A 26,686-nucleotide genomic window follows, 5' to 3' on the forward strand; every position below is an offset into this window, starting at 1 on the left:
TAGATTGGACGTGAGGAAAAATTTCTTTACTGAAAGAGTGGTGAAGCATTGGAACAGGCTGCCCAGGGAAGTGGTTGAGTCACCAACCCTGGAAGTATTTAAAAGACGTGTAGATGAGGCGCTTAGGGACATGGTTTAGTGAGCATGGTGGTGTTGGGTTGACGGTTGGACTTGATGATCTTTGAGGTCTTTTCCAACCTTAATGATTCTATGATTCTATGATTCTATGATTTGTTCAACAAGAATTAAATATAAATGAAGGCCTGTGTCAAGGTGAGTATCTGTACTGATATTAGCATGAATTCATATAATGGAACATCTATGTGTTTTGATTTGTTTGCTAATTCAAAACAAATCACATGATCAACATCCAGAGTATATATATAAATCCTCAGTGAAAAAAGACAAGTCAATTGCAACAATTCATTAACATGGTAGTGGTGCCCATATTGCTAACTCTGCAGATTTTTTCTTTCATATAGCATTTTGGGAGCAGAGTAGAAGAAAGGCAGTGGGCTTCTCTCCAATCCATGTACTGGACCTCTAGCTGACAAAACCTTTTCAGAGGTCCATTAGCATTTCTTGAAGCTTTCACATGTTTTCCTCCCAGTGTTTTCCATAGAAGGAATGAAGCAGCTGGCAGATCTGTGTGTGTCTGTGTGTGCATCGACATGTAGTTTTGAGCTTGCCGTGTCTAGACACCACCCTAATTTCATGCACATTCATGACCTCTTTCAAAGGAGGCACTTAACAAACTATTAAAGAGTTTGTTTTCCAGGTTATTAGTCATTTTGCACCCCTCTTTCTGCTTGCCGAGGAGGTAATGGCTAACACCTGTCAAATACGTTTTTTCTCTCCACTGTTCCTTTTTGTATTGCCCAGTCCCAAACCCTATTGTAAGGTGAAAACAAGATGTCTTAACTCTATAAAATGCCAGACTTTTGTTTAGCCAGAGGACACCTCAGGATTGTGGCAGCCACCACCAGTGCAAGGCCCCGGCTCCCAAAGGAACTGCATGACCTGCATGTGTCAATTCTGTAGATTGCTATTATCATCAGACAACATTAAGAGACATATAATAACTCTATCTAATTACAGCAGGGTATCAAAATGTAATATTTAGAAATTATATTACAGAAAGATACTCAGATTACTGTATTTATCTCTGCTGAAGACTGGACTTTTTGATTATCAGCACCATCAAGTTTTCCTTTGTCCAAGCTCCTTGCAGCCAGCAGGACTGAGGAACGATGCAGTTATGAAGCTCTTCATCAGGCAGGGAGCAGCTGAGATCCTGGACTCTGCAGAGTCCTTTCCTTCACACGCTGTTACTCAAGAAGGGACCTTCATCTGTATGAGCGGCCCCTTATTTAACTAAGTATCTAGGAGGAGCTATCAAGTGCAAATGTGCGCATTGCCTACACACTTTGCAATTAGCTCTAGTGAAGACTATATGTTAGGTACCCTAGGGGAGCGCATGCTTGTGAATGTACCCTTTGAGAGATCCCTACTGTGTACATCACAAACTATTGACAGTGAACCTGTCTTTTAGGAATCTCTCTGATTCAGCAAATGAAAAAGCGAACGGATTGACAGCAGCAATAGTAATGTAGCTCTGATGGTCTAAGCAATCAGAGACATAAGCAATGAAGGATGTATAGAAATAGATAATATCTTTCATAAGATTAAAACACAAAAAGGAAAAAATCTGGTCACTTTTGGGGCCTCTGATGGATGTGTTAGTTGTGGATGGTGCAATTTTTAATAGGTCATAAAGTCAACGTTAAGACCATATTTCAGTACTCAGTAGAGTTATGAATTTTATTTCTTTAGATGATGTTTTGTAGGTCTCTCTTGAAAATGAGGAGCCACCAGGGGTAATTTTGTGAAACATGATCACTAGCAATTTTTTCTGTTTGATTAACTGGCAGTGTGAGCTCTCTGTTTTGTAGAGTGTTTGCTTAGCTTCAGTCACAGAGTTTTTGTGAGGGCATTTGGTTCACCGAATGAAGTATCTTGTGCTGATTTTCAAAACAGAAATACAAAATTGCACACTCAAGAGTGGGATTGGCTTCCTGGCACTTAATCCCAACTGTCTCTCTCCTTCCCTCCTTCCTTCTGTCTCTCATTCTTCCCATTGCAGATCAGTGATCTTATACCAGACTTCCTTGCTGTTGTCTTCTTCTGCTTCATAGTCTGAACCATGTTTGTTTCTCAAACTGCCCTGGTGATAAGCATGACCAAGTTAAACTCCAATAAATTATTATCAACCCAAGTTCAGTTTGAGGGCTGCTGCTTCTATTTTGACCTAACAAAAGACTTGCATATGGGAAGCTAATAACACTTTTCCAAATATATCAGTTGATTTCATAAAAGCATTTGCAACTTTATTGACCTTCTTAGGCTTTTGTCTTATGCAAATACAAAAGGGTTAGCTTTTCTCACTAATCTGATTCTCCCATGCTACTCTGCTGTCTGACACAGCCAAACATACTTGCCACAGTACTTCATAGCCCCTATTCTAAATGACAGTAATGACATATGTCTTAGTCATATCACAAGTTGAAACTGCATAGCGTTGAAAAACAGTGCACAAAAAATGCAGAAAATTATTTCAGTGCACATGGTAGGCACCACTCCATCACTTCAAAGAACTTTGTCATATGTTATACCAATACATCTGAGATGGTCATTCTCACCTAGGCTGTAACCATTTCATTATAGTTTGAGATGAGTTTCTAGAGTTCTTCTTGCTTCTCCTGTGGAAGGAATTCAGAGAGTTCACTAATACCATTTAAGGTTTCAATACTAGTCATGTAGATGAAATGGGTTAAGAGAAGTACACCAGGAAACTTCTTTAAATCCTGTCTCCATCCTATGGATGGATTCATGATCAGTGAACAGCATAACTGTGTAAGACCTAAGTCAGAAGTAATTATTTTTCCCATAAGTATCCATGCTTGCCTGGTTGGACAGTCAGCTATGCATATCACTGGATTTTGCAAATGGAAATACCAATTTTGCATAGTCAGAGAAATAAGAACCGTTAAATAGATCAACCGAACAACCTGGCCTTCGCTGAAGTTCAGGAAAAGTGTTCTGATATACAAATTTATCAAAGCTGGGAATCTCAAAAAAGATTAATCAAAGCTCAACGAAAATGCATACCTGAGTTATTTGGGGAGTAAGCTCTACTAAGCTCTTTCTCCCTTGCAATTAAGTATAATTACATGCATATCTGACACATGCATCACCATCACATGCATGTAGCTATAGGAGTGGAAGATTATGATTTAGCAATGTCAAAACACATGTTTTTTTATACAGTGAATGAACAGAATGGCCTATGCCCTGGAGAAAGTTCATGGTACTTCTACATATTTATATACATACAATAATGTTCAGCTCGAAGAAAAAAAAGAAGCCAAGGGGCTTGCTCAAAGTGAGTGAGTGGCACAGCTTAGATTAGAACAGAAAGCTGCTAAAGGTTGGTATGCTTTGATATGCAAACCTAAATATTTTGGCAAAAGGGCAAGGGCTTACACATGAATGCAAGCAGCTGCATCTCTGTTACTTTTCATGGAGTGGCCTGCAGTAACAACAATAATACTTAGCAAAAAGAGGCCAAGGGGCTTGCTCAAAGTGAGTGAGTGGCACAGCTTAGATTAGAACAGAAAGCTGCTAAAGGTTGGTATGCTTTGATATGCAAACCTAAATATTTTGGCAAAAGGGCAAGGGCTTACACATGAATGCAAGCAGCTGCATCTCTGTTACTTTTCATGGAGTGGCCTGCAGTAACAACAATAATACTTAGCACGTTCGTGGAACTGTGTATTTTCAAAACACTAATAAACAGTTACCTAGCACAGTGGTAAAGTATAAGCTCCACTTTGTAGCTAAGCAAATAAAGATACAGATGAATATTGACTTGCTGAAAGCCACGCCCAATTCAATGAGGAACAAAATTAAAACTTAAGAAATCTTACAGATGCCTTATATAGTCATTATGGCATTGTCCAAGCAAAATGTACAAAATAATGTCATTTGCACATTTTACTTGAGACTCAGTGGAATGGAGCACAAACATTTTCTAATGTGCCTCTGTTCCAAAGCCCTTGTTTGTGAAATAATATATGCCCGTAGTCAATAAAGAAGTATGGCATACATGTGTATGAAACATCATTAGCCAGGACAGAATGAGCACAGAAAACACATTTTTTACATATTTTATACTAAACATATAGTATACCACAACTTTTCTCCTTCCCTCCATTCCTTCCTTACTCCCTCTTTTCTTTCCTCCTTTTCTTCCTTCCTCTCTTCCTCCCTTTCTCCCTCCCTCCCTATGAAAGTTAAAATCTCTTGCCAGAAGCTCAATGGATCCAACCTTGTCATTACAATATTTTCCCAGCTTTTCAAAATTAGGATCTCAGAGTATGGTGCTCTTTGACCTGTCTTTTCTTGGACAGAAAATTTAGAGCCACTCAAAATTATTAGTCCCTTTTGGAAAAATCTTCACCTGCAATTTTGTATTTTCTTTACAGTTTTGCTTCTAATTGGTGAATAAATTAAAAGATGGTCTTAACGCTGGTAAGCACTCCTAATTTTGAGTTTACAGTTGCCCAGAAACAACCTACCTAATTCACTTCATATTTCTTAGAAAAAATATTACTGTAGCTTCAATTAAGTTTTTAACCCAGAGTCCTCTATTAGAAATGGGCAAAACTGTCCTATGTAGAAACCTAGCTGCAACTCTAATGGCAGAATGGCTGACAGTGCACCATGATGGGATGATTGATCTTCATCACAACTGCTGTAAATCCACCTACATCTACTGAAGGATTAACTTTTATGGTGCTCACTGGAGCTACTGCAATTAATATAATTTGAGAAACTACTCCTGAACATATCATATAATAGCTATCTTACCATTCTGAAAAATTTGTATGTGCCTCTTTAGTCATGAACTGGAATTGTTCAAGTAAACTGGAAAGCAACCAATGCACAGTCAGGACTGAACCAAGCCGCCTCATTGGGTCTACCATGTGATAAAGGTCACGCAGTAAAGTTTGAATCTTGGGTGCAGCAGAAGGGAAAAGCTGAGAAGAGAGACACTGATTAGAGACTACAGGTTATAATACTTGTAAAATGCAAAGAAGTAAGAAATGATCGGAAGACAGTGTATATAGCATACAGATGGATTTATATTAATGCTCTTTCCCACATGTGTAGAAAATGACTGTCTTGCCTGGCCGTGCAAATCAGGATTACTAGTACTGACATGGAAGTCTAACTCCTTTGCCTCTGATTCGACTTCCAGATCTATTCAATTCAATCCCTCTTCAGAAAGCCTCATCAGTCTCCAACCCTGATACTCATTCAGGAGGTCTAGAAGAAATCCTGATATCATGCAGACTTTCTGAACAACAGATCCAGTTGCAGATCTTTTATTTCCCCAGTACTCACCATTTCCCTCATTAACTGCCATGCCTATTCACAGACACTGACTTATTCTTTCATCTCTTTTCTTCTCCAAAAATGAACTCACTTGAAGTGTGAAGAAGACGACATATTACATATTCCACCTGCTTTTTTTGCCACTTTTTCATCTATATTTATTCGCTGGTCATGATCTCAGTGTGGTGCTGTCTCCAGTTCTTCCATTCACAGCTGCTTCGTTTCATTGTAAGTCTATTTTCTTACCGACTCACTAGTCATTTACATAATTTTCCTCCTTTTCCTTTCATTCTATTTTCTGGTCTCTGATTCTGCTTTAACTGTCCTTTTCAACGAATCCTCAACTCAAATTCTGTGTTTTATTCTTTTTCTCTTTTAATTTAAATTCCAAAAATCCTCCAAAATAAAATCAAGATAACCTCTATCTCCCTGCTTCCCTGTCCATCCAGCCTAATGCATGTGCCAGAGACAGCAAAGAATGATAACGAAGGAGAAATGTTAAGGGATTTACATAAAATATGTATCCAATACAACAAAACCCTGTTTATTTTACCAGCTCAAATTGTCCAAGACTCTTCAGCTCCTTTATGAAAGTAATCATTGAATTTATCTCTTCTAAAGACAAACATTGCTCTTCTTTGTGGTAAGTTCCATCCTATGAAGGAAAAGGCAGCATATTCTGGTGAAATCACATGGAAAGCAATGTGCTTTCATTAGACCCCAATCCCTTTGGTGATCAAAGGGACAAGTTACAGCAGCTCTCAACTTGCCCTAACCTCGTCCAAAGTTATGTGAAGCCAGCTCCTTGATAACTCTTCCCATTTCTCAGTCTAGAATACAGTAGACTGTGCATTAGCTTTGTGCAGAAAAGAACTCATAGGAACTATCATGGGAAGAGACTGCATAAAGTATAGACAATGAAGTGGACAATTTGAAATGTGGTCTGTTCTCCTACAGAAAACAGACTTAGGTAATCGTGTCATACATGTGCACATGTCTGCGGCTTCCTACTTTATCCTGTCATAAATTTAGAACCCATGACCCTGTTTTAGTCACACCTGCCTGAGAGGCAGAAGTCGCAAGGATAATGTAGTCCGTGTAAGTCTTGCAAGCAGGGGGCTCCTCAGAAATGCCCCTTTACAAGTGCCCAGACTGAGAGAAATACTGCTAAAGGAGATCCCAGCTTGTCAGAAATAGATTTCACAAGTGATGCAAACTTTATACGGATCCTATAAATGCAAAAAATTGTAATTTGATCTTGCATTCAGAATAAGACACGAAGTTGTAGGAAACAAAATTTAATTCTGATGCTCATGAATCTACTTGTTTGAGTTAATCAGTTCTAGGTTTATGAAAACACACAAAGCTGTATATTAAAAAAGACCATTTAAAAAAAATGGTGGGGAAATTACTTTATTAGAGTTTTAAATATATCTTTAAAGTAAAGTACTTTGGGGAACAACATAATTTGAGAGTGGAATTTTTATCAAAGAAAATTTGATTGTTCAATATAATTACAGTTTTATTAATGACTTCCCCAGAATTCAGTAACAGATAGCTTTGATTAAATAAATCTTTCATAAGTTGGCACCAGCAATTTCAGAAAGGCATACAATTTAGAATGAAATATTTTCAAATAGTTAATAATAAGAAAAAGGTGGAATGAACTACCTTGCTCACAGCTGATCCATAAATTTTTTGTAAAGCTTCTACGAAACTGGATGTTGAGGATTCATTAGATAAGAGAAATTTAAAAGTATCTTCAAAAAGAAATTCTTTGAAAGTTTGGTCCTGAATATTTGATTCATCCTCATCTTGAAAGTCAAAGTTTTCATGCATGTGTTGGAAGACAATGTAAGAATTTATAGTTTGAATATCAAGTCCATTCTTCTAATAACCATATATACCAAACTGGAACTATTTATTAAAAAAAAGTCATAATAACACTAATAAAACAGGATTATAATATAGCAAATACTGTACCACATTTTCTGTCAGAACTACACACCACAATGTTTGCTGACCTCCAGCGGATAGAGTACAATATTGCATTCTCATGTGAGAGCTTTTTTTTGTGTTTGATTTGAAATTTGATAAAAGAAATAAAACGTCAGCTTATATGTTAACACAACTCTCTCAGGTATTTAGGAGATACTACATATGAAGGTATAAATTTTACAATATATAAACACAGTGAATAAACTCATGTTTATAAAATATGAATAAATTAGTATTTTAGCATAAACACAAATATAACTTCAAGCTGCATGGGATGTGTGCATACTACAGTTTCCAAGGGATACTATTCAAAGTCAAATGTCATAGTAATTATCAAACATTATTTTTTAGTCATTTGTATTTTCATAAGAAACTATTAAACACTACTGATTTACTGCACATTTATGGATTATGGCTGATGGTTGAGACTACTATACAGCCAGGTAGACATTATGCTTTATGTTTAGTTTTTTAAGCAACTCCTGGGAGAATTTTTTTACAGCCTGGTATACAATTATTAAATTGTTATGATGTGTCACAGTTCTTATACCACCTAAACAAGTCTTGTCAGACTAATTAAGGATATTGTCTTCATGGATTTTTTTAAATTGTGCAAACTTTTTCTCATATGTCCATTTTTCCTTTGTGTTTAAAGGATCTTTGTTTTGTGAAGGATGGAGAGATTGACTGCACTATTGGTACTAGAAACTTGAACAGATTTTAACTGAGGATGAATTTTAAAAGTGTTCTCCTGTAATTTCCCAGGATATATTTACTAATATTTTTTTGCCTTTTGTGTATCATAAATATGGACAAAGACTTTATATACCTAGGTATATACATGTTCATATGTATATACAGGGGTAATGAGAAGCAGCTGGAAAGCAGTACAATTTTTGCTTCTGGCCAGGCTGTTCTGAGGCAGGAGTGGTACAAAACTGGCACAGGGAGCTTATGCCCTAGGTCACATTTCTCTGGTTTTGAGGGCCTTGAGGACCATCCAGGAAGAAGGCAGCACAGTGCAGGTCAAAGCAGGTGATGAATTGAAGAAGTACAATGCAATTCATAGAGAGCTTTAACTTGTATTAAAAGCCAGTTGTGGTATTTTAACTTCCTCCCTTTCTCTTTGTTCTGGCACAGTTAATACCTAACACTACTTGCATGCAATGCTTCCCATGGATTTTGTTTAGCTGATATTCAGTTGGGGTGATAATCCCGTAATGCTAAAACTGAAAGGTTTGCACACTTCAATGGTGTAGTGAACTTCATCACAGGAACTCTGTCCCTTAAAAACTGGTTTCTCCCACAGAAACTCTCCACTGTTGGAGAGTTGTATAAGTCTCAGAAATAAGTATTAATGTACTTTGACATTTCTCAGAGGTTTGAGGGCAACTGTCAGAGAGGGTTTCCTGCTGTGTTCTTTTTGGTGTAAGTTTTTTGGGTCAAGCAATAATTTGTGTAATTTTCTCACCTCAAGAACTACTGGGTATATGGAGGTGCCGAATCCAATGTCAAAGGTTAGCATTTGAAAACATTGTCTGCATCTGAAATACAATATAACAGGAATCAGATTCAGTGAGGTTAGGTACTGTTGTGAAATATATGCTACAATGACATACACACAGAGATCCAGAGAGCATACACAAGAACTTACACACAGAGGTCAAGAGAATGCATGCGATACAGGCTAAATAAAATTTCTAAGAAGAGCCAGCAGCATTAAACATAGAGTCAGATTGTGAGCTGATGAAAGCAGTGCTATATTAAAGTGTATTTATTTCTATGGTTGACTTTTAAACCAGTGAGGGAGGTGAACTACACTGCAAAAGCTTTGAAGACATTTGGAGGGCAATAGATGGCAAAACTCTCTGGGCTCATTGAAGCCAAAGAATTGTGCTGCAGCTATGGGGATGTTTGAAGGCATGAGCCAGGAGCTCTAAGCAAGTCTTGGGTTACATAAACAAGAGATATCCATCCCATTGGTAAAAAAATGTTAGAGTTTGGACCACTGTCAAAATAGCTCCATCGCTGTTACACTCCTCCCCTCCTCGCTACCCTCTCCACTCACAATGTAAGCTTTACTCCCAACTTGCATAAGTCAAATAATGAGCTTTATATTACTGCTACTAAAACACCTGGCTTCTCAAATAGCTTTATAAAACATATAAATGTAATAAATAGTAACTTATTTACTATTTACCATAAAAATGTGAGGGATGTGACATCACATATATAGAATAAATATTAATCTTAATTAATAAAAATATTACATAATAAATGTTGACTTATGTGTAAGAACTGTAACTCTCAAATAGAAGTGATTACAGTGATTTAACACCCACAGAAAAGTGACTGTTGCTGCCTAGGTATATTTCATAAGGTACATTTCACAAAGTATTCTGCGGTGTCTCTTGTTCAGATTGCCTGCCGCAGCCAGCTCTGAACTGCCTGGGCTACTCTAACTTTAAATATTTGACATATGACAGAGGGCTCACTGAAGGGAAATACAACTTTATATATATTAGGACTAGCCCAATTGTGAGTGATTTCTGCTCATTTGTAGTGCCTGAAACACTTCATCAGAACACAGCATCTGGTCCTAGGTATTCATCATAACCTTTTCGCAAACTAGAAACACTGTGGATATTGAAGAGTTTTACTCCCTAAATGCAGCATATCCTCACTTTATTCTATAAGGAAGTATGAAATAGAGGGGATTTTGTTATTTTAGGAGTCATGTATCCTCTACAATTTTTGTTCTGTTCTAAGGAGCTATCTTGACAATAGCATAGCAATGACCATTGAAAGTCACTTACTGATTGAAAGAATTCCGTCCTGAGGCAGATGATTCACTGAAGACCTCAGTTATAAGTAGAAGTTTGCTTATAGCTTCCTTCATGTTGTTGAAGGTTTGTTGGGGAGAACTGCTTTTGAAGAATATCTCAAAAAACCTTTGCAGCTGTGAAAGAGATTACACATTTTTTACCATTTAAAGTAAATTAGTGCTTAAGATCATAAATTAAAAGGCTGGTAGAAGTAAAAATTGCCTTAAAATGTAAACTTCAGTTCTTATTCATTTGCACAGTAAAGAGGCACGAAAAGCTCCATGCAGAATACTAGTAGAGAAGGACTCCTTTTTTACAAGTAAGTATATCAGAAACGAACTCTGTATTAATGATTTTAAAAAATACTGCTCACAGTCTAAGCTCACTTTGATAAAACCTTTTGCCGTCAACTGGTTCTAGGCAACAGAAACCACAAACACTTATTTCTTCAGCAGTTGGTAATAGCACTCTCAAAGTAAAATCCTTTTCTCTTGTTAACATACTGTGCCAAGGGCTATCCCACTTGACCTTGACTATGAGTCCTTACCCCAGGTTAATAAGCTTTAAATAGAACATAGAAAAGAGATGTTCAAAAAATGATCAGCCACCGCAGCCTGTGTTTTGACTGGACTCTTGCACATCCTGAGGATTTTAGACTCATGAATCCTCCCAGTGGCATATTCTCTGGCCTGTGTAACACTGTCCTCTCGGTTTCTTTCATCACTCATGAGAATTTACCTGTCTCATCACTTCAGACAGTGATTCAGCAAAATAGAACTGGAGCAACACAGAGCCCCAATGAAGAGTGGGACACAGGCAGGTTTTGTTGCATCAGAGTCCTTTGTGCTAAGAAAGGAGCTGCCTTTGAACCACATTACCACACTGCACAGAACCCAATTAATGTCTGAACTGTGTAAAACTATTAGATAATTTGGTAGTACTATATTACCAGATACATTTATATAGTATAAAAGTACTGTCTTCAGAGATAAAGCACATAAAGTATACACAGAACATGTTTTGTATTGATATTCAGAAAAGAAAAAAATTCTGATTATTTCTAGGAATTTCTCTACTAAATTGACTTAGAAATGCAATTATGTATTTTCTATTATCACCTATCCTACATGATCCACTAGGGTAACATGACTGAAGCATGGAGGCTTCTGTAGACAGCCCCACTGGGGACTGATGTGGTTGGCATCTCTCTAGCTGCCTTTGACCACAGTCATGATCAAGTATTCACTGCAGATGAGTTAACAAAGCTTGGCCTTTAGCAGAAGTCTGTAACAAGGCTTAATGTGATATTTTGGGTCTAAAGCATGATCACAGAACCACAGAACCACAGAATGGTTGAGTTTGGCAGAGACCTCTAGAGGTCATCTTGTCCAAACCCCTGCTCAAACAGGGCTACCTAGAGCCAGTTACACACGAATATGTCCAGACGGCTTTTGAATGTCTCCAAGGATGGAAACTCCACAACCTTCCTGGGCAACCCGTGCCAGTGCTTACTCACCCTCACAGCAAAAGTGTTTCCTGATGTTCAGACGGAACCTCCTATCTTTCAGTTTGTGCCCATTGCCTCTTGTCCTGACACTGGGCAACCACTGAAAAGAGCCTCACTCTGTCTTCTTTACAGCCTCCATTCAGATATTTGTACACATTGATGAGATCCCCCTGAGCCTTCTCTTATCCAGGCTAAACAGTCCCAGCGCTCTCAGCCTTTCCTCACATGTGAGATGTTCCAGTCCCTTAATTATTTTTATCCAGGCAACAGTCCCAGCGCTCTCAGCCTTTCCTCACATGTGAGATGTTCCAGTCCCTTAATTATTTTAGTGGCCCTTTGCTGACTCTCTCCAGTAGCTCCACATCCCTCTTGTACTGGGGAGTCCAGGACTGGACACAGTACTCCAATGGTGGCCTTGCCAGTGCTGAATAGAGGGGAAGGATCAACTCCCTTGATCTGCTGGCAACAGTCCTCCTAATGCAGCCCAGGATACCATCTGCCTTCTTTGTCACAAGGGCACGTTGCTGGCTCATGGTTAACTTCGTGTCCATCAAGACCCCCAGGTCCTTTTCTGCCAAGCTGCTTTCTAACTGGTCAGCCCGCAGCATGTACTGGCACATGGTGTTGTTCCTCCCCAGGTGCAGGACACTGCACTGTCCCTTGTTGAACTGCATGAGGTTCCCGTCTGCCCATTTCTCCAGCCCATCAAGGTCCCTCTGAATGGCAGCACAACCCTCTGGTGTATCATCCACTCCTCCCGGTTTTGTGTCATTAGAGAGTACACCTTTCCCATCACCCAGGCATTTAATGAAGATGTTGAACAGGAATGGACCCAGTAGGGACCCCTGGGGTACACCGCTAGTTACTGGTGATGCATTATGATGCATTCACTGTGCTGACACCAGATCTCCTTACAACATACTTCTGTGCACTCTAGTCCACAGAATTTTCTAGGCAGTGCTGGAGCCTCCCCTTGTGAGCATGAATACTGCCAAGCACACTGGTCTGCATTGGCATGGATGAATGGCTTTCAGTTTCTTCAGGCAGCATATTGCATTTAAATGTAATAAGCATTTTCCACTTTCCTTTAAAAAAAAATACTGTATCATTGCCTACAGCCAGCTGTGGGAAATACTCAAGTATGCAGCTAATGCTGATCCTCCTTTGCTTTTTCCTCTCTTCAGTTCCAGTAACTCCATTCTGTTGTTCTGGTAAATAACTGGTGGGTAGGAAGTTGGGTTGCCTGTCTTTCTGTTCTTATCACCTCTGGTTTTATTCTAACAAGTGGTTCCCTTCCCAAGCTTTACTGACTAAAAGACGTGTCCCATGCACAGATCTGGGCTGAAGGTTTGCAATGCCTGGGACTCTTTCTCCTGTTTCTGATAAAGCTACTTGAAATACCAGTAGGAAAAAAATGACAACAGTATATATGACTAAAGTTATAAAATTAAACCTTTGACTGCCAGGAAATTGCAAAGTAAAGGTTGCACATATAGCCTCAACTCTGCCCTTTGGATACTCGCATCATGTTGAAACCTTGAATTACATCACACTGTATTTTTATGCTGTAGAAAGTTTTCCATGTGTACTGCAATTCCATGAGTCTCTAGGGCAAAAGAGCCCCAGAACTGCTCTTTAGAAAGAGATTATGCAAATCCTCAGATCACACTCCATTTCATTGCCACAACCGGCTGAGCGGGAGTCTGTGCTTCCCAAAGTCTAAGATCACTAAAGCTGTGTTTCTCCCAAAGAATAGTACAAAGATTAAGAACAAGAAGCTGCACAGTTTTCAAATCAGTTCTGATTTAGATTCATCTCTGAGTGAAATTGTCCCATTTCAGTTCCTTGTTCAGGCCAAAACCAGTTAATTAAACTGTTCATGTGAAATAAAAAAAATAAAATGAAGACTCATCTCACCAAGGTGGGACTACCTGGCAGTTCTTCAGCTGACTTTGACAACTATTCCCAGCATCTCTGCCAGATCCTGTACATCACTCACATTCCTGCTACACTGGCTTGCACCTTCTCTCTAATTTCCTAAATCTGCAGTGGATATTAAGGGGCTAAGCGAGAAGGTGTGTTGTTTTGCTTGCACAGGGAAGATAAGGAGTTGCAGAATTTTCCAAGGAGAGGTGGGAATCATTGGAAGGAAGGGAAAGAAGGACAGGAAAAGCCCCATTAGCTCATTTGCTCCTCACCATAAATCAATCCCTAAGCACCTCAACACAAAGGATACACAATGTGTATATTTCTAGTCAGAATTGATGAAAGACAGGCTGATTTGGCCTATTTGCACTCACAGCATGCTGTTGGTTATAATAGCGAAGTGTTTCCAACACAACAGGCATTAAAATAAAACTGGCTTCTCCACGGAACTGCATTTTAGTTACAGCCCTCCTTAGCCAGACTAGAAAAGAAACAGTGCTCAACAGGTCCTCATTAGGGGATATCAGGTTTTAGGACAATGTTTATTCTAAGCCAATGACTGAAAATAAGTATTTAGTCAGTCTGTTTCAGGACCAATAGAGACAAGAGATGAATACTTCAGGTTGAATTCCAATTAATGAAAAAAATCCTATTTAAACCAGTTCAGGTTAGGTTTGACTCCTATGGATTCTACAGGATTCTCAGCAACTGGTGGGGAAAAAGTAGAGTATATGGACTAGGGGTGATAAAGTGTGAAAACCTGTGGCAACCTCAGGTTCTTTTGAGTGTGATCAGCAAAGATCTATAAATACCTGTGTTCACCTGCAAAATATTAGTCACTGAGTTGAATGTTACTTCAGATGATCACCACTGATGCTTGTTTTCCCACCTTCAGAGGAAACAGACTACCTGTCCAGCAAGATTCAATCTCATTATTGGTTTAGCCTGATTAAAAGCAGCACTGAACAGTAAAAAAGAGGACAGAATGGGAAGAACTAGTGGCAATCACAGGAATTTAGTCTGGGAGAAAGCTGACCTCTGGCTGGCAAAATTTAAGCAGAGGAATAGGGATTAAATTTTAGTAGGGTGTAAAACTTAATGCAGACATGCACAAAAATTTTGTACAATGACACCATCGTGTACAGAATCGCAAGACTTCTCAGGAGCTTGAAGGCATTCATCCACATGCTGGATGCATACAGTTGGAGGTATGTTCCACGTATTTAGGCAATACCTTTCAGAAAGTGTGTCAATGCAGTCAAATTACACGGATCAAGTGCACATTTTCTCTAAAGGCAGAATGAACTAGAAATATTCTTAAGATTAATTTTAACTCATTGACCTTTTGCTCACTGATAACTACTTTTGCTTTAGGATAAGCCATTGGAAAAAAAAAAAGATTTGGCTAACTCAATATTAATTTTACAATGCTTTTTCTCTACCCGCTTTGACATCCACTTCTTAAAATCTGCAGTCATCAAAAAAAGGTTTATGATCTCAGTGACATGGATCCCTTTGGCTCCTCTAAATACACTGAACCATGAGTTAAAGGCCTGACACACTGAAAAAATGAAATTTAATTGACAAAGGAATTCCAATTTGCAAGCTTCATGCACAGACTCATGGACACTCAAGGAGAGTGGAAGCGTGTGTGCCATCCACAGAGCTTGATGCTGTGGTGACTGAAGTAATTCCCTTGAGAGGATTTTCCTCTGGCAATTTTTCTGCAAATGAATTTCTTAGGAGAGATGCTGGGGCAGCCTGGGGCAGCTAGCTGAATGGTCAGCTGAGGACTTCCCTGTGAAAGGGTATACATTGGTTTAGACAGCCATCTCCCAGCCCCTTCTACCTCCACCCCTTGTTTTAAGGGGCCTGTTCAAAGTGCGTTGAGCAGCAGACACAGCCAGACACTGTGTGCATAGGGTGTTGTATACCAACACTCCACAGAAGACATAAATTAATTTTACTGTAATAAAAAAACCTGTTGCAACCCTTCTGGGATTGCCTTCTAGCTCAGCCCTAGCACGGTCTTCCCTCCTGACGAGACTAGAAAGATTTTCCTTAGGAATGGCAATAAAGGCAAACTTAAAATGCCTACCTTCACTGCGTTGATTAGCTTTCTGTTGATTGTAATAGGTGTTCAGAGGCACAGCTTACGTGAAGACAATTCCCTCAGGTGTCAAAATCTGTAGAGGAATCCCACCCTACAAGACTACATGGCTTATGTCTGTGTACAAGCTAAATGTCTAGGTTCCTTTTATACCTCACTGCAGAACACAGACACTTCAAGAGCATGATTTATGCCATCCTAAGGTAGACATCTCAAAATGGTGACATCAGTTGCAATCTAAAACTGCTCTGTTCCTCCAGCGACTGTACAGGGAATCTAAATGAGACACTGAAGACAGGTAGGAGATATACAGCCAGAGTGCTCACACAGCCCACCCAAGAAAAACAAAACCTGTGTGCCTGGAATATACAGAACTGTCTGGGAGGATGTTTGTCCCAAACTTACCATGATAAAGAGGAAGGTGACCATCAGCGTGGTTAAACAGTAACCAGTAAATTACAAAGTGACTTTTGAAACAAGGAAGGAGTCAGCTTGGGAAATAATATAAAAGCAGCAAGAAAACTTGCAGTGGGGGGAGACACTTTGGGGTGGAAACAGCAGCGGTCAAAACCTGGTCAGGCACTGCCAGAAGTCAGCCCACTGGCATCACAGCTTCTGCCCAGGCTGCAGGGAATACTAGGGTGTAAGGATGGGCACAGGTCCTACGTGGGTACAGGCAGAGCTGGAGCCCCCACCCCTCCAAGCAGAGCTTTATGCAGGAAGCAAAGCTGCATCCCAGGAGAGTGGGACCGTGTTTGTAACCCGTGCTGCCTACGAGATAGGGTCTGGGTAAACGTGGGTGAGTGGGTGGGTGTGACCACAGCTTCAGGGGATATTTATAGAAAGATGTTTAGAAGTGTACAATGTTTATTAATATTTTTGAAGTGTCTGGTATCACGGTTTACCTGTTCTGTTACTGAAATTGATAGTGTGTGTATTATTATTACTGGTTGCAAGTTAATTACATATCATCAATTAGCCACTTCTATCCTGGTTTTAGTTAAACAATGTGAACTCGTCAATTCTTTCCTGCAACAGTATCTCACCTTTGGAGGTGTAGCTGAGCTCTGAACTTACCGAAGAGGCAAGGTGATAGAAGATAAGAGGCCATTGGTGCTACTGAGTAATTCAGTGTAATTTTGAGGTTTACATTTTTTGATTTGGTGCATTATACTTCACAGGATTTGTATGAATAGATTTTGAAAGGACCTTGCTGGTTCCTAGTTGTAGCCTTCAAAACTAGATGGCAGACAAAGTTATCAGGATCATGTCTGAGAGTAATGTTTACGTCTGAGGAACCAAAGCATGACCTTTGGTTTCAAGAAATGACCCTTTTTGAAGTAATGAAGGGTGCCCTCTCCAGATTGTTCTGCTATGCGTCAGAGCTGCTGCAGTCTTTCTGACAATTGGATCTGCAGGGTCTCAAAAGACTTAAGGTAATTGCCTCTCCTCGAAAATAGCTGAGGGTGTTTTCACTTGAATCAATTCAATCAATCTCTGATAACCTTCAGTATAGGCTCTGTACTCTCAGCTCATTTTTGTAGATTCATTCTTCTTACTAGATCTGTATTTGGTGAAATTTCTTCACCAAGTCCAAATACTTTTGGGTGTAAGTAGTCGTTCATAGATACAAAAATACTCTTTTACACACAAACAAGAATCTCTTTGACTATACATATGGAGGTTTCTAAATATCTAAGGTGTCTGCAAGAATACAGACTGATTCCACATAGAAGGCCAGAAAAAACATATTTTGCAGTGAAGCTATTTCCTATATTGCCTGCTGGCACAGGCAGACTTCTCCACTGATTACAGTATATAGAAAAAGTCGTAAGACATATAATGGGAGAAAAATGTACCCATAATCAAAACAATGGTTCCAGAATACATCACAGAGAAAACAGTGCAGTAATTTATCATAAGTCTATAGTTTTAGCTTTAGGTAGGTCTGTTTATTCCACCCCTGATTTATTGTTACGATGTGCCATTTCTCTGCAGCTCTAATGCGGCACTTGATGAAGGGGGAAGCCATGGTATTATTCAGCTATTTTATGCAGTAAATTTCCCACTTATGTATATTTTTTTATTTACGTAAGATTTTTTCAAGAGACGTTATTTAATAGCTCAGGACAAAAAAACCCTCTTGTCCCTTAACACTTTTATAACTATTTACATGGAGGAGAAAAGGCCATCTGAGAAAGGTTTCCTCTAAAGATCCTTGCTCTTAAAACTAAGTCCAAAGACCAAAAGCCACTCACTAGCTTCAGCAACCACTAAATTAGGTCCTTTGACTGAGACTGAACTAAGAAAGGTTTCCCAACCCAGCATCGACTTCTTATTGGAAAAGTAAAGGTGATTTACTAACAGCATTTCCCAGCTCTCTGTGAGAAGCAAAAGTGGATCAGCTTGACTAAGGGAAGCTGGAAAGCAAAAAGGGAAATATGAGAAGAAGAATCAGGATAACGGGAGATAGGTCTGGGAAAGTTGGGAGCCACAGAGGGGCATGCTTACAGAGCTGCCTGGACTGAACAGCCAGAGCGAGAGGATCTGTGGTCCAGGAGAAAAGCAGAGAGCTAAGGGCCTGGGTTATAGTATAAAGACATACTTATATCCACACGTTATAAAGAATAATCGGTCTAGAGCTCTTACTAGCTAAACTGGGATGTTCATAACGAGAAGAGCAGAAAAGAACTCCAGGAAGAATTTTAACTTTATTTGTGCACTGCATGACAGATTGGCTCAGTCATGGAGAAGGTAAAGAAGGAAGGATTACTCCTTCTTTAAGACAAGAATTAGGGACATGAAATTAAGTAATCAGGTAGAAGTTTTAAGGCAAACAATATTCTTTCTCAGGCAACACATAAATGATCTGTAGAGTCTCATTGCCGCAAGACATTGGGAAGACCAAAAGCATTAATGGATTAAAAAATCTAGTAGAGAATTGCATGGCGTAAAAGCCCACTGGAGCTTATTAAACATAAAGAGATATATTCCACTTCCAATTTTGTGTGTCTTACCTTGCAGGTTACCAGAAATAGCTGTAGTCTGCCTAAGGATGAGTACCACTTTGTGCTTGTCCTGTTACACAGTTTCATGATGCTTTCTTGTCTGGTTGTTGCCAGAAACAGAATGTCAGACTAAGCATGTCTTTGATCTCCCCCAGTCTAGACAGACTTTCGTTCTTACATCAGTGAAAAGAGAAATGATAGGGCTCTGGATGCTATGAGGGCAGAAAACAGAGATGGCATTTATGTTATGCTCAGTCTCCCAGGAAGGGGAGCATTAGAGCATTTGATTATCTACACAGGCTACTTGCAAGAACAGTGAAATGCATAAGCTAAGTTCTTACAGAACCTAATGAACAAATTTAATTTTATTCCCAAATAACCCTGCAATCTAGTTGATTAAGAGTTGATGGTAATTTTCTTTTGTATTCGCTCCTGCAAAGTGACAGGGCAAGAATATGGAATTCAAAAATAAAACAAAGGGAAAAAGTCCTGAGCCTTTCTGCTGTTTCTAAGCATTCTGCTCTTTATCTGCGTGTATGTTTGCATTCTATTTCACATTAAATATTTGTGGCTATTACTTGAAGTAGTATCAAAACTGGCCACTTGAGGGCAATACTGCAACCTAATTTTCACAGTGTTCGGCTCTAAGCCAGACCTCCACGTCATATGAAAAGATGTATTTCCTGGGTAATTGAGAGTCCAGTTTTACTTGCATATATGTTAAGTATAAAAAAAAAATTCTGTTTACTCAAGCTTCCAAATGCTTAATACACAGAGAGAGAATTTCAGCAATAGTTATAGTGACTTATACCACAGCAAGCTTAACAGCAAACTACTTTAATAAATTATGTTTACTCCACTGCACAACTGGAAAATCACTTAAGAGCATAGTTTCAGCTGAGGGTATCGAGGGCTACGCAAGTACACCAGTCAAGGAATTAAAATCCAGGAGACACCTGACTGTCTATTTTGGATGAGCGAAGGGACAGTGAGCCAGAACGGGGGCCGTGCAAAGCTGCTGACAGCACAGAAGAGCCTTCCCAGGTGACGCAGGACGTGGCACCACTAAATTCTACAAAAGTGCATCCCTTCATTAAGAACTGGGACCTGGTTGGGAAAGGTTAATGGCAGGGCAAAGGAAGCACTTCACAGTGTGTTAAACCTTGAGATAATTAATCATAAATGACTGTTTCGCACACCAGCTTCTATAAAACAGAAAATTATTGAGGGGCCAGCCTTCTGCTCAATACACTTGCACAATGTCGATTAACATGAAAGGATTGTTGCATACATTGACAGAGACCCATCCCTTAATTGGTACCATATGCAAAATAGAAAGCTTCTATTTTATTATTAATTTTTCAGAACACAGATGGTCTAAATAAGGGGTTTCCAAATTTCCTCAAGGAAATAAGGCTATTACGCAAGTCACATATCAAAACATTTGTGTGGCAGAAAGCCATTCTCTCCCCTATATTTCCTGCATCTTCCCAACGAGGGCCCAAATGTAGAGTCGCACTTTTGCCCCTCCTTGACTACACAGAATATCCTCATGCCAGCGCAGGATTTAGCTTCCTTTGCTTTCTGAACTGAGATACTAAAATATGTATAATCCAGAGAAAACCTGGCACCTGGTGAGCAAAACATGCTTGAACTCTTCCTGAACTGCCATTTGGCCAATGCTTATTCAAGGAGTCATTCTGAAGCCTTGCCACTATGATTAGGATAAGTAAATCTGAGTTGTAAAAATAATTTATAATAGTTTACTAACAAAGAAGCAGTGGGGAATGCAGCATTATTTAATTCATTAAACTTCCGGTTTTTCTTTACACTGTTTATCTTAATCATTTGATATCATCTGGTACCCCATCTCCAGTCTTCTTAAAAATCTCTCCTTCATATATACCACATTATGGTTACTTCTAACAACCATAAAGGGTTGTTGTACACAGGGGATCAAATTTTAAACTTAACATACTGAGTTTGTGATAGTAACGTTGTAACCAAGTTAACCACAATTGTGGATCAATTTCTCATCAATAATAGTTTAATTATACTGGTATGAGAAAATTTGCTGACCAGAGGCCTATATACACTGAGGAGGTCTCTAAATTATTGTGCAACATTACCGAAAGCAGCACATCTGTGATGGCAATGCAGCAGGTTAAAATTATTCTCATCTGTTCATTTAAAAAAAAAAAAATCAGTCAGCTGCTCTTGGGGAAAAACACATCAAACACTAGCAAATTTTTCCAGACCAAAGTCTCCTCTATAGGCATATTCAGTTCCCAGTGACAGCGATGGGTGTTCTGTCAATCAGCAGAAGAACAGGTCTTAGAGATCCTTTCTGTCATTATTGGCTATTGATAGGTTGGAGCTTCACACCGTAACAAACAATTTTCTTTCCTACACAATAGACTTGGCAGAAACCGAAAGCTTAGGAGCTTTCTGGACCAGGTTCCTTGGCTGGTACAAATATGCGTAGCTCCACTGCCTGCTTTGAGAGAGGAGATCACTGCTGGCATTGTACGTCCCACTGGCAACAAGTGACAGCTCCATGACATTTATGAGAAACTTGATGTAATCTCATCCCAAAGGATATCAATGATTGAATTCAAACCTTCTCCCAAGTATTGTTTTCTGACTGATGGTCTCCTGCCTGATGCCTCTGCACCAAGCACAGAAGCCTCTCTACGATTCTCTCAGTAATGTTCTCTGGCCACTTCGTGAATTCGTATCTCACTTCTCCTGGAGACTCCCCGGCTCCTCCCAGGTTCTTTCTAGGGCACACTGTTTATACTGAAAGACAGTCTTATACACCCCACTTTCCATCATTTTGTTAATTTGCATTTCAATCTATGCATCACTACAAATGTGCTTTCTGTGGTGCCTATTTTTTGTTTATTTCTTGCCATTTTGACAAGTCTGCCTAAAGCTGCGGAAGATCTAACACCACGGCAGCAGTAACCAGATTGGAACTACTGTAAATGTGCTGCTGCTTCTATCTATCATTTCTACTGCTTCTTCAGCTGCCAAAATACTCTGTAAATGGTGGCTGGCACCCCGTTCAGCAGACTTCCCTCAGTGGGAATGATTTTACAGACCCATATCACAATTACTAATGACTACTAGCCTTTAAAGTAGTCCCTACTTCAGCTGTGATAGTGATGCTGCTGGACATCGTGCTGCTTTAATAAACATAAAATAAAAATTTCTATTGCTTCTTCAGCTGCCAAAATACTCTGTAAATGGTGGCTGGCACCCTGTTCAGCAGACTTCCCTCAGTGGGAATGATTTTACAGACCCATATCACAATTACTAATGACTACTAGCCTTTAAAGTAGTCCCTACTTCAGCTGCGATAGTGATGCTGCTGGACATCGTGCTGCTTTAATAAACATAAAATAAAACTGAACCCCAAGGCTTGAAAGTGAGTGACCATTAGTCTTCCTAAATGTAAATAGAGGAAAATAGATGGCAAAATAATATATCTCCGTGGGTTTCCATAGCTTCCGAGGGGGGAAAGAAAAAGAAGTAGGTTCATCTCACCTAATTTTGGCAATCTAGAATTTGGCATGTTCTCTAAGAATGTCATAGCCCATAGAAGGAAGCAGACACATTTAGCAGGAAACTCATCTCATTCCAAAATTAGTGTCTAAATTGGGTGGGATGATTTGTTCTCTAGAGGTGTCTGTTTCTCCAATAACTAGAATTAGATAATGAGCTTAGACTAGGCACTTAACTTAGAGAGTGCTAAAATTGTAGAACATACCAAATGGATGGCATTATCAAGAGTCCTGACAGTCACACCACAACACTTAGACTGATCCAAAGCCAAAACCTGCTCCTACCCCAAGAGGGCTACATGGGCAAAGGGCACCCATCCTCAGACGGCTGATGCAGGAACTGATCTATGTGACCTCAAGAAATCACTGCTACTTTGTGACCTTATTCCTTCAAAAAGAAAGGAGCAGCTACAGAACTGTAGTTCCTTCACAAAGAGCTGCCGTGTTGTAAGCACAGTTCCTTGCGGAAAGAACAAAGGAATGGGAAGACATGTTTGGAAATCCATAGGACTGCTGAGCAAACTAGACGTGGAAAGAGAGGGGTCTCTCCAGGCACTTGGAGATGTCCAGAGTTAATCCAATTAAGGTACATGTGAAACATCCTTCTTCATAAAACCTAGACACCATGGGAGGCCCACCCTCTTCATGGTATACTTCCTTCCCCTTATTTAGAAGTGCCCTAACCCTCCTCCATTCTGTTTTACTGCACCTAAAAAAGAAATCTAAACAAACCATTTTAAATATTTACTTTCCTTTTTTACAACACTGTCAATATCCGGGCAAAAGACGTTACTGCATGACAGCATCCCCACTGCTGTGCTTTAGAGAAAACCTGGCAACTGCTGTCAAACGTCACCAATAAAAATGGGCTCTGAAGCAAGCAAATCCCAGGGCCCTTCATAACCCCCACTGCATAGGGCAACTCTTCCCTCCTTCATGAATCAAACCCCACTCATTCTGAGAAATGAAAGCTGTACATTAGGAGAATATTCATGTGTCAGCTGGAGACTGCAAATAAAGAAGGGGTAAAAGAGAAGAAAGATATTGTCTGGTTTTCTGTCTCTGTACTTTGCCTGAAAGAGGGAAAAATTAGGAAATGGAATGCTTTACCTTTACGGAAAAGTGTTTCTTCTTGGGTGGATGCCAGACAGTGGCAGTGGAATGAATGAATGCCCGCAGCGGTGTTAAGGACGTCACAAGCACATATGCTTTGATGATGACAGAAAAGTCTTGAGCTTTAAGGATGTCCTTGTGGTCTGGTGAAGCTAATACCTGATTCCTGGAGAGTAGTAAGAATACATAGCATTAACGAAGTGCTTTTGCAAATGAGGAAAATGAGCTATAAGAAAATAGTGAAATAGTGAAATAGCGAAATTAGTGGAAAGAGGAAATGAGCCTTTTTTCCCCTGAGTTAAACAACACAGTAGATGAAACCAAGCAGGCTGGAACAAAGCTTTATATCAAGTCTTTCTACTGCTTTCAGTATTTTAAAATCTGAATTTCCATACATAGAAATTAACTGTGTTAGGAGGGAGTTACGTTTGAAAGTACATATGGGTAAATGCATTGTGGGCATGTTGTAATTGTTGCAAACCGAGGACATTCAGAGTGAAGGTAAAAACATTAAAGAAATCCAAGCAGCTTAAAAAATAGAAGTGCATAGTCGAGGTACCCAAATTTAACACTGATTTGTAGAGAATTCAGAAAAAAACCCAAACTATGGAAAGACTGCACTATTGTTAGCACTTTCTTCAATGTAGTATAGGGACACAAACATGGCACTGCATGCTTTCCCTAATGAAAGCCATGAACTATGATTCCAAATATTATGAGTGAGTATGACACCTAGAAATAACCTATAATAAATCAGCTAAACATAAAATAATTGTGCAAGCAAACTTTGTCTAGGAAGTGACATGGCTGTCTAGTTACTGGCCTACAGCTCCCATAATCCACACAAAAAGAATCAGCCATAGAAACAGGACAGAAAAAAAGCAAACCCAAGGAAAAAATTCTGCTATTTAAAAGCTTATTACCTGGGGAAATCTGAGCTATACTTGGGCATATTCACAGATGTCGTTATTATTCTGCCTGCTAAAATCTCTGAGTATCAATCTACCTCATAGCAAATGCAATGAGAAGATGACTATAGAAATTATGCGTCTCTAAGATTGATTACTGGTAAAAGACATAGGGCTCTCCTCCCATTTCTGTGTAATCTTTGGCAATATGTGGCCTTTCCAGACCTCAATTTTGCTATCTGTTAAGGGAGTCTAATAATATCTATATTAAAGATACCTTTTTCTCCCCTCTGCAGGATGGTAGGGCCTCAGAACATAACATTTGTGAGATACTGTAACATAGGAAACAGCACTTGGACAGCCAGTTCTCAAATATTTTTTAGTTCTTCACTTAAGAGAGGGTCTCTGTGCAAAGGACTACATATGTGTGTCTGTAGTAGGGGCAAGGCAGGGATGGGAGCAGGAAATAGCTCAGCCGCTATGAGACCTAAACATTCAGGGTTGTCTCTGGGTCTGTCAAGGTGTTTCAATGCCCTCAACATAAAGACTTAGCTGTTCACACACAAAACATTCAAGCTTGGCTAGTACAGAAACAAACATTATGCAAGTATAAGAGATGCAATACATCCAAGTGCTCCACCTGCTGCGACCTCCTCTCTTGCTACGTTCTGCATCCCTAACTCCCAACTAAAAGCACAATGAAGCACTCGCGGTTTCTGGGGGTGGGGTACCATTAGCTTACAGCTGTGCGCTCGTGCTCTGCTTCCACCAGTACCGCAGATGGGCAGTATGTGTCTTGTCAGTGCTTTTGCCGCCCTGGGACATGTCGCTTGTGGCGCTGGCCCTTGAGAGCCCAGGCTGGCCGGAGCACTCTGGGGTGACGACTGGGAGCTGCAGGTCTGAAAAAGTACCAAGGGGATGAGAAAGAAAGTCAGCAGAGCATTGAAAGCAGAGGTTGACTCCTGCTGTTAAGGATAAAATGGGTAAAACGCAATAGGTAGAGAGGAGCTACCAGCATCAGCTGACAATGTAAAATAACAAATGCTGAGACTGTAATCCTTTGCGGATCTGCTAGCAGAGAGCTTTACACCCACCAGGCACCCCTTCCAGCTGCAAGCTCAGAGGCTTAGCCGCAACTCCCACTTTATAGGTGAGTGCATGAGTGCTGCATACAAAAAGCATCCCCTTCCCCCTTCTTCTAAACAGAAATCCTTTATTTCTAAATATAGAATACCAAAACTTTGTTTCTCACGTAGCCCTAATTACAATTAATGGGGATAAGAAATTTATTTGACTAAGGACCAAGGGACTTTGCCACTGTAATCACACAGACAGCTCAGTAAATAACCACATATCCATGTTTCTAGGTTCACCATTAAAGGCTACATTTTGTAGTTACTGAAATCTATGGGAGGCTTAGTTCTGCCACCAAACACAGTGGGAGCAGGACTGATGTATCAGAGTCCTCAAGATTACTGAGGCATGTGACTATTAATAGCAATCAAAATATTGTGATGTGAGATCAGTCAACGGGTGGTATGTATTTTCTGCTTTTACTGTGCTGATAAAAAGGCATAGAGCCCTTACGTTATGTCATTGGTGGTTTTCATTAACTCTAACACACCTCACATTTCAAGTTCTTAAGTAATAGTCAGGGAAAAGCCAAGCTGTTCACATTATTCCCAAACCTAATTACTTATCTTTTTAATGACATACTGCATCATGCTAATGTTATGAATTTATTTGTATAGCTTCTCTTTTAATGCATGCACTCTCCACTTTGGTGCATGAAATGAAAAATAAAACTGAAGTTGTATTTCTGGTGATGAGCTGTGAGCAGCCATTCAAGGAAAAGAACTATTCATTTTCATACAGATCCTGTTAAAATGACATTGTGATTGTCTATGATTATTGCCTGTTCATCAGATCAGCTCAGTTCAGCCTTCCAAGCTCAACTGGGATCCAAAATTAAGCTGGTCCTTTGCCTTACATGCACCATTTAGCAGGATTAAAGGCTTTACTAATCAAAAACAAGCCCTTATTAATATAGCACCTCATGTTCAGATTATACTGTCATTGGAATCTTTGTGTTGTGTTACGCATTGTAACTGATGTGGTTTAACCCAGCAGGCAGCTAAACACCACACAGCTGTTTGCTCACTACCTGCCCCCCAGTGGGATGGGGGAAAGAATCAGGAAAAAAAAAGTAAAATTCATGGGTTGAGATAAAGACAGTTTAATAGGACAGAAAAGGAAGGGAAAATAATA

General features: G+C 39.6%; 1 protein-coding gene across 1 annotated transcript in view; it reads right to left on the reverse strand.

Moving 5' to 3' along the window:
- CPED1 (cadherin like and PC-esterase domain containing 1) overlaps nucleotides 1-26,686 on the reverse strand; it is a 158,533-nt gene that overhangs the window by 81,646 nt on the left and 50,201 nt on the right. Inside the window, exons 6-13 of the mRNA XM_009286806.1 lie at nucleotides 25,161-25,317; nucleotides 23,508-23,676; nucleotides 10,272-10,414; nucleotides 8,926-8,999; nucleotides 7,129-7,295; nucleotides 6,011-6,112; nucleotides 4,930-5,099; nucleotides 2,700-2,759 (exon numbers count right to left, since the gene is read on the reverse strand). Of these exons, the coding sequence (XP_009285081.1) occupies nucleotides 2,700-2,759; nucleotides 4,930-5,099; nucleotides 6,011-6,112; nucleotides 7,129-7,295; nucleotides 8,926-8,999; nucleotides 10,272-10,414; nucleotides 23,508-23,676; nucleotides 25,161-25,317 (1,042 nt within the window). The remainder of the gene's footprint in view (nucleotides 1-2,699; nucleotides 2,760-4,929; nucleotides 5,100-6,010; nucleotides 6,113-7,128; nucleotides 7,296-8,925; nucleotides 9,000-10,271; nucleotides 10,415-23,507; nucleotides 23,677-25,160; nucleotides 25,318-26,686) is intronic.

Source organism: Aptenodytes forsteri, unplaced genomic scaffold (genome assembly GCF_000699145.1).
Source record: "Aptenodytes forsteri isolate BGI_AS27 unplaced genomic scaffold, ASM69914v1 Scaffold166, whole genome shotgun sequence".
NCBI classification, from domain to species: Eukaryota; Metazoa; Chordata; class Aves; order Sphenisciformes; family Spheniscidae; genus Aptenodytes; species Aptenodytes forsteri.